The 13,610-nt window shown below is 41.4% G+C and overlaps 1 protein-coding gene across 3 annotated transcripts in view; it reads left to right on the forward strand.

The window, feature by feature from the left end:
* LOC140186845 (reelin-like) overlaps positions 1-13,610 on the forward strand; it is a 319,577-nt gene that overhangs the window by 67,191 nt on the left and 238,776 nt on the right. For all 3 annotated transcript variants that reach the window (XM_072241501.1, XM_072241502.1, XM_072241503.1), the window contains exon 3: positions 1,450-1,585. In XM_072241501.1, coding sequence (XP_072097602.1) covers positions 1,450-1,585 — 136 coding nt within the window. The remainder of the gene's footprint in view (positions 1-1,449; positions 1,586-13,610) is intronic.

Genomic DNA, 13,610 nt, shown 5'->3' on the forward strand with positions numbered 1-13,610 from the left:
TTTCCCCATTTGCTTTCAATTTCCTTTGACTTGTATTTTTTTCTTATGAAGGCGGTGTGAGGTCCAGCATTAAGTATACCTTAGACTGTATCGGAGAAAATACATAGAAGGTGTGCTTGTTTTGAGTGGTGGCAGGAGTGCAAGAGAATAATAACTTATGACTGCACAACTGTTGGAGTTTTTCATATACAGTATATACTACATCACATGCACACCGTGCATACCACACCATCGTCATAAACACATTGACTATATGTCACAGGCACCTTGTACAGAGAGCACGCACATGGCAATTACACCACAAAATTTCCCATAGCTATCACAGGTGCACATTTGCTCCACATATACCCTATATGTGCCATATGTCCACACACACATACACACTTATATCATACACCCTATATGTAGTGCCATATAACACCTGTACCATACACATTTCCTATTAGCTCCAGGCACAAGCAGCCTGTACAAACACCACCTGCACCACATATACCCATTCACTCATATCACCTGCAGAACACATGCACACACACCTCCCTAAAAACTGTGGGTTTCAATCACCCTTCCTACATGGTGTATATTATCTACAATGACACTAAAACATATGGCTGACATATTGTAAAAAATCAGCTTATTTAAAATGTGTTGCTTAAGACGCTTTCTTGGAACATGAAACCTCACACTCTGCTTCATTCACAAACACCAAAGACACCAAAGCATATGGTGACGTGTTGCTGAGCACGGAAACATATTTTGGCTGCGTTGAGGGGCCTGTAGCTGGAGCTTTTCTGAGATTGGAGGCAAACAGATTGAAGTGGTGAGTGAGATGTCACAAGAACTGTGTGACATCTAGCAAGCAACAAAAGAGTCATAGGTGGGTAAACCTTTCTCTGTCTGCACGGGAACTGTTGGTGCTGAGCAGTGGAAAGTTACTACCAGTTTTAAAACACATTTGTAATTCAGCAAAGGTAGTGGTATCCTAAAAAGAACATCTTGTACATTGCTGTGATCAGTCCTTTTTCTATCCTAGCTGACTTGGCCAAATTAAACACTAAATCTAAAAGTTAATCCAATAATGTGAAAAAAAACATCTGGCATCCTGACTGGATTCTCAGTTAACAGTCTGCTTAGCCTCCACAATTTAAAAAACCTCATACTTTGCAGAAACAAAGTTAACATGTGGCAGGTGGAATGTGATGTTGTGACCTTAACCCATCACAGTGGGGACCTTTACTTTTATTGAAGCAATGAAATCTCAATTCTAAAGAGCTATCCAGAACGTGTACAAGAAATCATCAATGCAAATGAGCCACTTAAATAAAACAAGAAATACTCTGCAGGTCAAGCAATATATGTGCAAAGAGAAAAGAGGTTACTATTTCGGGATAGTGACTTTTTTTTGTCAGAGTTCCTTATCGACATTGTCTGATGCGCTTTCTGCTGTTACAGGGTTCATGTCTGATCAGCCCTTTGGATCCCAGTTCATGTGCAGTGTTGTGGCATCTCACGTCAGCCACCTTCCACAGACCAACCTCAGTTTCGTCTGGATCGCTCCACCTGCGGGCACAGGCTGCGTGAACTTCATGTGAGTAAACCCTTCATGTTGTGTGTGCTAGAGAGGGCAGATTGGTAAACGTTGAAATGGCTTGACTGCAAGACTGATTCTGACACTAAATCATTAAGTTATAATTAGTTGCTCTATTTTCTGGGAGCCTAAGACATACGAGGGGTGATTGATATGTTCGTGGCCTAAGGTAGAAGGAGTCAATTTTAGAAAACCTTTGCACATTTATTTTTCAATATAGTCCCCTCCTACATTTACACACTTAGTCCAGCAGTCATGGAGCATACGGATCCCTTCTTTGTAGAAGTCGGAGTCTTGGACCTCCAGAAAGTGGTCCACAACAGGGGTGATTGATAAGTTCATGGCCCAAGGTAGAAGGATATGAGTTATTAACTTAAAAATTTCTGCATTGTCACTCAAACAGTTGAACTGTAGGTGCACGTAACGAGAGCTGTATAACTCATCTCCTTCTACCTTATATACACGCACATGCACACACACACACATATAATATGTATAGATATATATATGCATATGTATGTATATATATGTATATGTGTGTGTGTATAATATATATATATTGTGAGAGGAGAGAAAGAAGACATGACTCCATAATATTTTATTTGGTGAAGATAAAGTTATAAAATTGAGTTTAACGATAGGAAGACTAAAATTTTGCAATGCTTTAGAAAGGGAAAAAAGATATTTCAATCAATTAAGGTAAAATTTGTTAAGGTAGAAAGACAAAGTATTAGGAGCTGATGGATGTAAATAAAGCCCAGTGTTTAAACGTGAAATGCCAGCTTGCTATTTTTGATTTAAAAACAAGATTACTTTGGGAATACTCAGCAGGCCAGGTAGGATCTGTGGTGATGGAAACTGAATTAGCAAGTCCAAAAACCATTGATAAGTAGCTGAGGGTTTGGTGGAGAAATGAAAGATTGTTGCAGAGTGCACAGCAGCTCGTTTCATCGTTTCATAGCCACCTATCTCTGCATAGAAGACAACATGAATGGTCAGTTTATCAGTGTGGTCTGTAAGTTTGACCTTAATTCACTCAGCCTGTGGTCTAGGTGCAGCCTAAAGTCTGATGTGGTTGACAGGAGTGCGGGACTACTCAGCGACCACTGGGGGAGACCGCAGCTTCCTGGTGTGGATCAGAATCAGTGTGATACAGCTCGGTCATCGAGCTTCATTTTTCATTAGAACTGAAAAAAAATTAGAAATAAGACAAGTTTCAACATATAGATAAGGTGGTGAGCTGGGGAATGCAATGAGTGGGAGAACAAAGCAAAGATCTGTGGCAGCATGGAGATTGAATATACATGTGGGGTAGGGAATGAAAAAAAATGTGAAGAAGTAGATTACCAGAAGAGGTGTAAGTAAAAAAAAATATTGCTAGAAATGATCCAGCCTCTGAAGCAATTAGACAGCCATCATATCAAAATTGTGGTGGTACTTTAGCAGGGGAAGTCTATGAGGTTTAGCCTCCTTCCACAAAGTACTATATAAAAATAACACATTGTGATTAGATAGATTTTGAAGGACTACAACAGTTTGGTCAGCCACTGGCATTCACCTGTAGCTACTATTGAGAGGTGAACTATACAAATATGAATCATTTACCAAAAAGAGCTTCATTCAATTCTGTCTACAGGTGCTAGATACCGGTGAACGGGGCACTATATTTCCTGGAGTTTATGAATGCCCAGTGTACCTTCCAAGATGCTTTATACCCTCAGATTATAGCACTTGTCTTTGGGAGAGTTACTGACAGCAGCAATGATCAGGAAAAAGAAAAGAAAAACAATTAACACAAAGACTCATGAGAGCCTACATGCTATCAGCAGTATGCATATTCTTTGTTCGGAGCCCTAATGTGGACTCAGCTTCACTCTTCATTGTATGGCAACTATGATAACTTTGGATAATTAGTTAAAATGCAGATTATTTACATTGCACAGTTAGAGTCTGTAGAATGTTAGAAAATGCAAAAGGATGCAAAATGATGCTCCTTCACCACAGCTCCCCACTCTATCTGAAGTCCATTCTGTTCTCCTTTCCTAAAGCACACCGCTCAAAAATTGTAGTCCGTTTCCAAGTCAAAGCGGAGTTTATTGTTATCCACACAAGAACGTACATGTAAACTTGCAGCCGCATCACAGGCACAATTCTACAGATACATAACCTTCACAAATTAATCATAAATTATGCACAATTTTACAAGATTGCAACACAATTAGAATAGAACATTTTGAGCTGCTGACTCTCTCCGCTGCTGATTCCCCAGTGCAGTCTGGTTCACATTCACCCTCCCTCCACTTTCCCGAAGTCGACAATCTGCTCTTCACTTTGCTGGCGTTGAGCAAGATGTTGTTCTTGCAGCACCACTCAACTTGGTGTGTCCTTTCTTGCTGACTCATCGCCACCTGTGATTTGTCCAACAACAGGAGTGGTGTCAGCGAATCTGAAGATGGCATTGGTACTGTGTTCAGCTATGTGTGTACAGAGAGTAGAGCAAGGGCTAAGATGCAGCCTTGAGATGCACCTGAGTGGGAAGGAGATGTCATCAATCCTCACCGACTGAGGTTTGCCAATGACAGGGTCAGGTATCAGTTACATACAGAGGTACAGAGGCCCAGGTCCTGAAGCTTGATGGTGAGTTTGGATGTCCTGTGCTAGTAGAGCACAGTTGTCTTGACTTCATCAGGACCTGTGTGGATGATTATGTGTCTTCGAGAACGTACTGGACATACCCAAACCACAAGCCTTTGATCAGCTAGGAGATTCATAGTCTGCTGAGGGCTAGATCTGTGGCTTTCAAGACTGGTGATCCAGGATACAAGAGGTACAGGTACAACCTACGGAAGACTATTTTAAGGATGAAAAAACAAGCCTGATTGAGATTAGAGATGGAATCGGATGCACGTCAACTCTGGCACCGTTTGCAGGCCATTTCCTCCTACCAAGTGAAACCTAATATCATGAATGGATGGGATACTTCGCTCCCAAATGACCTCAATACCTTTTCAGCACACTGTAAAAGGGAGAATAAAACTCCACCTGTGCAGCATCTGGTAACCCTGTGATCTCTGTCTCAGACGTTGACATCAAAACGTCTTTCAAGAGGGTGAACTCTTGTAAGGCATCAGGCCCTGATGGTGTACCTGGTAAGGCTCTGAAAACTTGTGCCAATCAACTGACAGGAGTGTTTAAGAACATCTTCAACCTTCCACTACTGCAGTCAGAAGTTCCCATCTGCTTCAAAAGGATGATAGTCATACCAGTGCCCAGGAAGTGCAGGGTAAGCTGCCTCAACAACTATCGTTCAGTGGCACTCACATCTACTGTGCTGAAGTGCTTTGAGAGATTAGTCATGCCTGGAACCAACACCTGCCAAAGCAAGGACCGAGACCCACTACAGTTTGCCTATCACCATGATAGGTCCAGAGTAGATGCAACCTCACTGGCTTTCCACAGCCGTGGATCACCTGGACAATAGTAATACCTATATCAGTCTGCTGTTTATTGACTAGCTCAGAGTTCAACACAATCATATCCTCTGGTCTAATCAACAAGCTCCGAAACCTGGGGCTCTGCACCTCCCTCTGCAACTAGATTCTTGATTTCCTCACTGGGACGCCACAGTCTGTAAAGATCAGAAATAATATCCCCACCTCACTGATAATCAACGCTGGCGCACCTCAAGGATGTGTGCTTAGCGGTATGCGGTGACTTTAATAACAAACCGCTCGACTGTCTCTACACCCATGAGGGATGGAACACCATCTATAAATTTGCCGATGATTCAACTACTGTTGGCAGAATTACGGATGGTGATGAGGAGGTGTACAGGAGCGAGATGGATCAGCTGGTTGAGTGACGTTGCAGCAACAACCTTCCACTCATCTTCAGTAAGACCAAGGAACTGATAGTGGACTTCAGGAAAGGGAAAGCAAGGGAATACACCAGTCCTCACTCAGCAAGCAGTTTCAAGTTTCTGGGTGTCAATATCTCTGAGGATCTATCCGGGGTCCGACATCACGCAGGACATGCCACCTTCTCATCGCCACTGTCAATGAGGTACTGGAGCCTGAAGGCATGCATGCATGTTTCAGAAACAGCTTCTTCCCCTCTGCCATCAGATTTCAGAATGGACAGTGAAACCATGAACACTACCTCAGTACCTATTTAATATTTTATATATATCCTTTTTATTATAATGATAGTTTTATCACTATGTATTGCTGTTGCAAAGCAAAAAAATTCACGACGTACGCTAGTGTTATGAAACCTGATTCTGAAGACGTCATGGAGAAACAAACTATCACAGGGAATTCCAGTTAATGAATTTATTCTTCAGAATTTGCTTCTTTATGTATTTTCAAATCTTTTAAAATCCAAATCAGACATCACCTCTTTTGACCTTTTGGATTTAATTCAACTTCCTTTTCTTTTTTTTCAAAAAAAAGTCTGGTGTCTTGTCTCAGGGGCATGGTAGCATAGTGATTATATCACTGACTATTGGACTAGAGACAAATAAGGTCAAATCCCAATGCAAACAGTTTAGATAAATTAAAATGTATCTGGAGTAAATCATTTCAATAATGGTTGCCATGAAATGATCAAATTGTTGTTATGTTCCTATCTGGTCCACTAGCATCATCCTGGAAAGGGAATGCACCAGTTTTACCTTATTTAGTCTATCTATCATGGCATGCACAAGAATAGGACACAGACCATCTTCTAATTCCCAATAATCCATAAGCATGTTTAAGGACAAATGTAATGTTTTGTCAATACCCTTGGCTATACATGATACCAGACCCACCTGTTCAGTTTCTCTCTATTGCTCTCTGAATTGGTCTAGAAAGCAGAATTGGAACTGATCAGTGTATGTTGGTCTCGCTAGCCATGCCAACATCCTAGACAGATAAAAAAAACAACAATGCAAATTCATCAACTGGATTTTTCAATTTGACTGGGCCTTGTAACAGTCCCTGTAAACAAATGTACAATCAACATATAATTACAATTGTATGTTAGACCCTCAATACAGGGAAAACAGCACAATGACAAATTCCACCAAAGTGAAAAAGAGCAATGAACCGAATTCTGGAGAGACTGAGACATATTACCTGTTCAGAGAGAAAAAAAAATCTGCAGCTCGGGGGAGGGTATTCAGTGTTCAGTCATTTATTTTAAATAGTTTCTCAACACCTAAAGCTTCCTGGCAGGTACTAAACAGTTTAGACGTTTAACAACAGAGAAAAAACAGTGAAGTACAGGAAAGTAACAAGAAGGGCTGCGTTATCTATGACAGACATGTTCACATCTCATGTTTTTTTTGTGTGTGAATAAGCTGTACATTCTCTTCAGACAGTTAGAGTACCTTAAATTATTGTGAGTTATTTAATGCGCTGCAGCCATCACAGGGAGATATTTGGACTAAAGCCAGGCAAACAGTTTGATACTTTAAGTGTATTTTGTGGAAGATTAAAATAAATTGCTGTTGGTATTTTACAAAAACCATTCATTGACTATTTTTTAGTCCTTGAAACAGCTATCTATTGTGATAACTGTGCCAATTTAAACACTGCTTTCGTTATTAACTTGGACTCAAATTTTACAAAGTCAAAGGAAAAGTGAAAATATAATAATAACTCATCAAGCTATAAAACACTATCAGGGTCCTATAACCAATTTTCTTCATAAGATGGTAAAAGGAGCACATGCAGATATGCAGTGTAATTGCAATTTGTATCCACTGTTCATTCTTAAAGGAGATGTATTTACTCAAAAACACCATGTAACTTTCTCACCTATAACTGCAACATTATTCTTATTGATATTTTTTTTGGGGAGGGGGTGGGAATTGGACTGTCACTGACAAGACCAGCAATCACTTCTCATTTCTCTTTGCCCTTGAGTATGCTTCACAAGCAACTGCCATTCTTTTGCTGAAGGTACTTCCACTGTGCTGTTGGAAAGGATTTAGACACCGTGACAATGAAGAGCTGCCAATATGTGTCCAAGTCAGATTGGTGTGTGACTTAAAAGGTGTCTTGCTGGCAGTGGTATTCCCTGCTGCTCTTTGTTCTCCTTGGTGGAGGAGGTGTTAATTAAGTAACCAGGGCAAATGCAGTTCCTTTTGTAGATTGTACATACTACAGCCAGTGTGCACTGGTGGCAGAGCAAATTAATGTTTGAGGTGGTGATTGAGGTGCCTAATAGGTGGGCTGCTTTGACCCAGGTGGTGTTATAAAAGCTTCTTGAGAGCTTTTGGTGCTTTACTCATCCAGGCAAGTGGAAAGTGTTCCATCAAATTCTGACATATGCCTTGTAAATGATGGAAAGGGTTCAGGGTGTCGGTAATGTTATTCACTGCAGGTTATCTCACTTCTCGTCTGTAACCAAGGCACCTGCGTGGCTGGTGCAGTTGAATTTCTGGTGAACAGAGATTGCCAGGATGTTACTGTGAGTGAGCTGGTGAAGGTAAGGCTATTAAATGTCAGCGGTAGGTGTCTAGGCTTTCTCTTGTTGGAGATGGCCATTGCCTGGCATTTCTTTGGCGTAAATGTTACTTACCCACACCTGAATGTTGTTGTTGACGTCAGAATTATCAGGGCTCTTTGCTGCCACTCTCATTCAAATGTTATCTTGAACCCAAGGCTGGCCATTCTCACCTACAGAATTAAGCACTTTCTAACAAGTTTGGCTAAGGTCTGGGAGGGAGTGGTCGCGACGAAACACAAATTGGGCATCACTGAGTAGATGCTAGTTAATAGCCCCATTGATAGCACATTCCATCCCTTTGCTGAAGGTTAGACTACTTAAGTGGCAATTAGCTAGATTGGATTCATCCTACTTTTTGAGTGGACCTGGGCAATTCTCCATATTGGCAGCTGGATGACAATATTGTAACTTTAATAGAACAGTTTGGTCCCAGAGCATAAGTCTTCAGTATTCCAAATGGTACGTGGTCTGGTCCTCTGGTCTTTGTTGTTTCCAACACTCTCAACCATTTGACAATACCATGTTAAGACACCTCCTGCATAAAGGAATTATGTTTTTGTAGAGTGTCCCAAAATGAACAACTTATCAGACCTTTTTTCTCTCGTGGCCAGAATGGATCTCTAATATGGAAGGTGCATTAGTCCAGTGGGCTCATAATTGAGCCATTATCACTACATCTCTGTTTAAGCAATGTGTTGAAACAGGAAATTACCTATTGAAAATGAAAATGCTCACAGAATTTTCTGTTTTATGTAAGTAAAACCAATGCTGATTCCAGGCACGGCAGACCCCCTCTAAATTGGAGTGATGTTTAATCTGCTGCCAACTCCAGTGATGTAAAGGGCTGTAGCAACAGGAAAACTATGACAGCATGGTAACATAGCGGTCAACAAGACGCTATTCCAGCACCAGCTGAAGATCAGGATTCAATTCCTGCTGTTGCCTAGTAAGGAGTTTGTACGTTCTCCTTTTGACCGCCTGGGTTTCCGCCTACATTCCAAAGACACATGACTAGCTTTAGTGAGCTGTGGGCATGCTATGTCGGTGCCAAAAGCACAGCGACACTTATGGCTGCCTAGCACAATCCTCGATTTGACACAAACAAAGCATTTCACTGTATGTTTCGATGCACGTGTGAGAAGTAAAGTTAATCTCTCATCTGGAAATGCACAGCTGTTTAAAACCTGTAAAACCAACTTCAATTTCTGCACACAGAACTGCTACAGATATTTGCGGATAGTCAATATGTGAGTAGTTGGTTTTCTGCTGTCGCTTCAGTAATCAGTGCTCCGGAATCTCAGAATATGGTGATCTTTTACAGCAATATCTAGCTGCTTCCACTCTTGCATGCAGGGAAGCCCCTGTTCATCATTTCTCCAAAGGCCTCATTTACATTGCAGGGTCATCACCGAAGTCAGGGCTGTCATACAATAGTCAGATGAATTTTCTTCATCCATTTCAATCCTTCCAATGCAATCATCTTATTAAACTACTAAAATTAACTGTCCTTTCCTGAAGTGAAATAATTGTGTAATCTAAAAGCTGACACAGTAATCAAATAGCTGCAGTTGACACAGGTCTGTCTACCAAATGAAACATGCACCTCCCAATTTACTGGCAATGAGCTTACAGCATGTTGAGAATGGTTTTGCAATCACATGCCTGGACTTTGATTTCCAGCTAATTTTGTTTTCTTTTTTTTTTGAGCATACACAGTAAAGATTCTGTAACGACTTTTTAGCCATAATTTTGGGATGAGAAAAATATTTTCCATGACAGTGCTAGTCACGGCCAGGTGAAAAGAGAGACATAAGAAATTTTAAAAGATACTGCCAGCAATGTAAAGAAATGTCATGTCCTCGACCAGCTAGAAATACAGGTGTGCTGCCATTGCGACTATTGAAGATATCCAGTAGTGCAATTCAAGAGAACTAATAGGAACATAGAACATTGAAATCTACAGCACATTACAGGCCCTTTGGCCCCACAATGTTGTGCTGACATGTAACCTACTCTGGAAACAGCCTAGAATTCCCCTACTACTGGAGATGTGGTGTAAAAAGTAGTTCGTTTTAAAATCATCCAAAATTTCAAAATTAAAATGATGAATAATGCAATGATCAAATAAAATAAATTATATATACTAAGTTAATCAGCAATTATGTATCTCACAGAGAAGATGAATGAGCTATAAGAACCGAGGAGAAATTATTCAAGAATACATTTGGACAAAAATGCCATTATAGTTCTAGTGAGGCAGTCATTGAATAATAAAATAAATCTTGGAGGCTTAGTATTTTGAATGTAATGGTAACTTTTCTAAAACCGGACGTAGCAGGGTACCTCACCCAGTCAAATTACTGGATAGAAATTTTGAAAACAGGCAGTGTCTAGATTATGGCACTGCCCAAAAGGGGGCAATTGCACTGTGCTTTCAAGGGCGAGGGTGTTCACATCAAAATCATTCTCCTGACTGAATAATGCATAATAGATCAGAAATGTTGGAATATGTGAATAAGGAAAGGAAATTAAATAAGGAATGAAATTGGAAATCGTTAGGGAAATGAATTCATACTCTATATTCAGTCGGACAACTTTCATAAGGCAACCCTATTGATTTATTGTTTGTTTCATTTTTTATTGTTTAGTTAAAGCTGTGAAGTCACAAGGTCTAAGGTTCGATTACCCCTGAAGATAGCTGGGCTGATCGTGATGTGGATTCAGGATGGTAGCACTACATTGCCCAATATGTTACTGGAAAATCCATTGAGTGCAAAGTTGAATGTTGTGCGTGCACTTGTGATGGAACCTGCCTGTGTGTGGAGTCCAACAACAAACCCACAAGCATGGAGCAGAAGCACGTTAGCCTCAGTCCCAGGCAGCTGCCCAAGAAGAAAAACCTAGCCAGGTTATTTCTTTTGAATCTGTTAATAGCACAAAGAAAGCAGGAGCAATGTGCTCCTGTGCTTGATCAGAATGCAGTAATGTTAGCGCAGTGTGGATGGTGAAGCACTGAAATGCAGCTCTGATGCTGTGCCTATGTCCTTTGGAGGCAACACATGATAGTTCTGATATTACTGCTAAGACATTTATAATGTTTATTTGGGAATATAGTACATTGTTCAAACCATTTTATTGTTCTGAAAGCTGAACATGAAAAAGCATTCAACTAGATGCTTTGTTAAATTTTGCATCAAGCTAGTTGGAATGTTGCTCGGTGACTGCTGATGATAACTGGCACCTCTATTTTTCTGTTTGAAGCAGGCAGCTGTTGTGATTTATGTGCAAAATATGAAAGGGACAATTAAGTAAGATCAGCAAGGCTACAGGCAAGCAAATCCACTTAGTTTTCAATTGAATGCTTAGTCAGTTGGTAGAAATGCTTACCATAGACCATAGCAAATCACGATCATAAACAATTGAAATATTTAGAAATGTTGAAGTCTGCATATATTCTCAGAGAATTATCCATTTGTTGTATTACAGAGTTTAGTTTCCTTTGCTGGGTATCTCCTCCTTACACTCAGTCCTGATAAATAGTTACAGCCCAGAACATCGACTATTGCTTTGCCTCCACAGATGCTGCCTGACTTCCTTCTGCAGTTGTTTTTGCATCAGGTCCCAGCATCTGCAGTTTGTTGTATCTCCATTAAGCTTCCCTTCCTTGTGTAGAAAGCAAAGTTACTGGTGTTTTCAGATGAGCAGTTGCTAACTGAGGTTACATTAATCAGCCACGCTGAATTTTATTAGAGTAATCACAATTAATATTTTCCTGTTATTTCTGCATTTCACAATTCTCCATTCCTTCAATTCTAGCCAAAAAACTCAGGATGCCAGGATGATGAATGTATTTATAATGACTCTGCTGGAAGAACAAGCGTATGGACAAATCACACACCTAACTGATCTAAGACACTAGAGACTCTGCAGATGCTGGAGATCTTGAGTGACACACACAGAATTCTGGAGGAACTCACTGAGTCAGGTAGCATCTATGATTAGGGGAATAAATGATTTGGGCCAAGATCTTTCATCAGGACTGGAAAGAAAGGGGGCAGAAGCCAGAATAAGAGGGTGGGGGTATGGTGATAGAGATGGAGTATAAGCTGTCAGGTGACAGGTGGGACCAGGTGAGGGGGAAAATTGGTGGGGGGAGATGAAGTAAGAAGCCAAAAGGTGACTGGTGGAAGATGTAAAGGCTGAAGAAGGACTCTAATAGGAGAGGACGTCGGACCAGAGAATAAAGGGAAGGAGGAAGGGAACCAGAGGGAGGTGATGGACAGGTGAACAGAAGAGAAGGGGGTGAGAGGGTGATCAGAATGAGGAATGGAAGTAAGAGGAGGGGGTGACAGGGGTGTAATTTCCAGAAGTTGCAGAAACTCATGTTAGTGGCTACCCAGATGGAATGCGAGGTGTTGCTCATCCAACCTGAGTTTGGCCTCATTGTGGCAGTAGAGGAGGTTGTGGACAGACATGTCAGCATGGGAATGGGAAGTCAAATTGGAATGGGTACCCACTGGGAGATCCAGCCTTTTGTGGCATATGGAGCGGAGGAACTCGATGAATCTGTGTCTGAACTTGTGCCGGGTCTCACCAATGTGGAGGAAGCTGCACTGAGAGCAGTGGATGTAATAGATAACCCTGGCAGGCTCGTAGGTGGAACGTCACTCACCTGGAAGGATCTAATGAACGGTCTTGGCCAGAGAGATTATATAGAATCATTGCATCCCTTAACATTTTGTTTATCATACTCTGAGTCCATGCCTATTTCCTTGTTATACTCAACCACAACAAAAACCACTTTAACTGATACTCTTTTTACATCTAACCTTACCTTTATCAGTCAAAGCATTGAATTCAAAAGTCAGGATGCTACATTACATCTTTGCAAAATTCTAGTTAGGCTCTGGATGGCTCTTGACGTGAGTTGGCAACAGCACATGATAAACGTCGAGCTCTATGACGACCTACAAATGCTCACCACTAAAATCGAGGTGAGAAGATTGCAACTAGCGGGGCACTGTCTTCGCCACCCCGTGCTACCTGCCAGCCTAGTCATCATATGGGAGCCCAAGTATGGGAGGATGAACCCTAGGTGCCCTCCCAAGACTATGGTCAACATGCTCCTAGAGGACAACGGCGCAGCTAATGTGGATGAACTGAAAACACTGATGAGGGAGAGGGAGAAGGAGAAGTGGAGAGTTCGTCATCGTGCCCGATGCCGGCCCCCTAGGCCTGAGTCGACGTAGTAGTAGTAGTGCATTTGGATTGTTGCATTTACATTTTGGTCCATTATAGGGAGGATGTGGAGGCTTTGGAGAGAGTGCAGAAGAGGTTTACAACGAGGTAGCACCTTGTATTTCTTCCCTCACTCTCCCCTCCCCCCTACCCAACTTCTTACTCTGTCTTCTCCTCTTCATTTCCAGTCCTGGTGAAGGGTCTCGGCCCGAAATGTCGACTGTTTACTCTTTTCCAAAGATGGTGCCTGGCTTGCTGATTTCCTCCAGCATTTTGCGTGCAGTGCTTTGGA

This window comes from Mobula birostris, chromosome 23 (genome assembly GCF_030028105.1).
Source record: "Mobula birostris isolate sMobBir1 chromosome 23, sMobBir1.hap1, whole genome shotgun sequence".
Taxonomy (NCBI): domain Eukaryota; kingdom Metazoa; phylum Chordata; class Chondrichthyes; order Myliobatiformes; family Myliobatidae; genus Mobula; species Mobula birostris.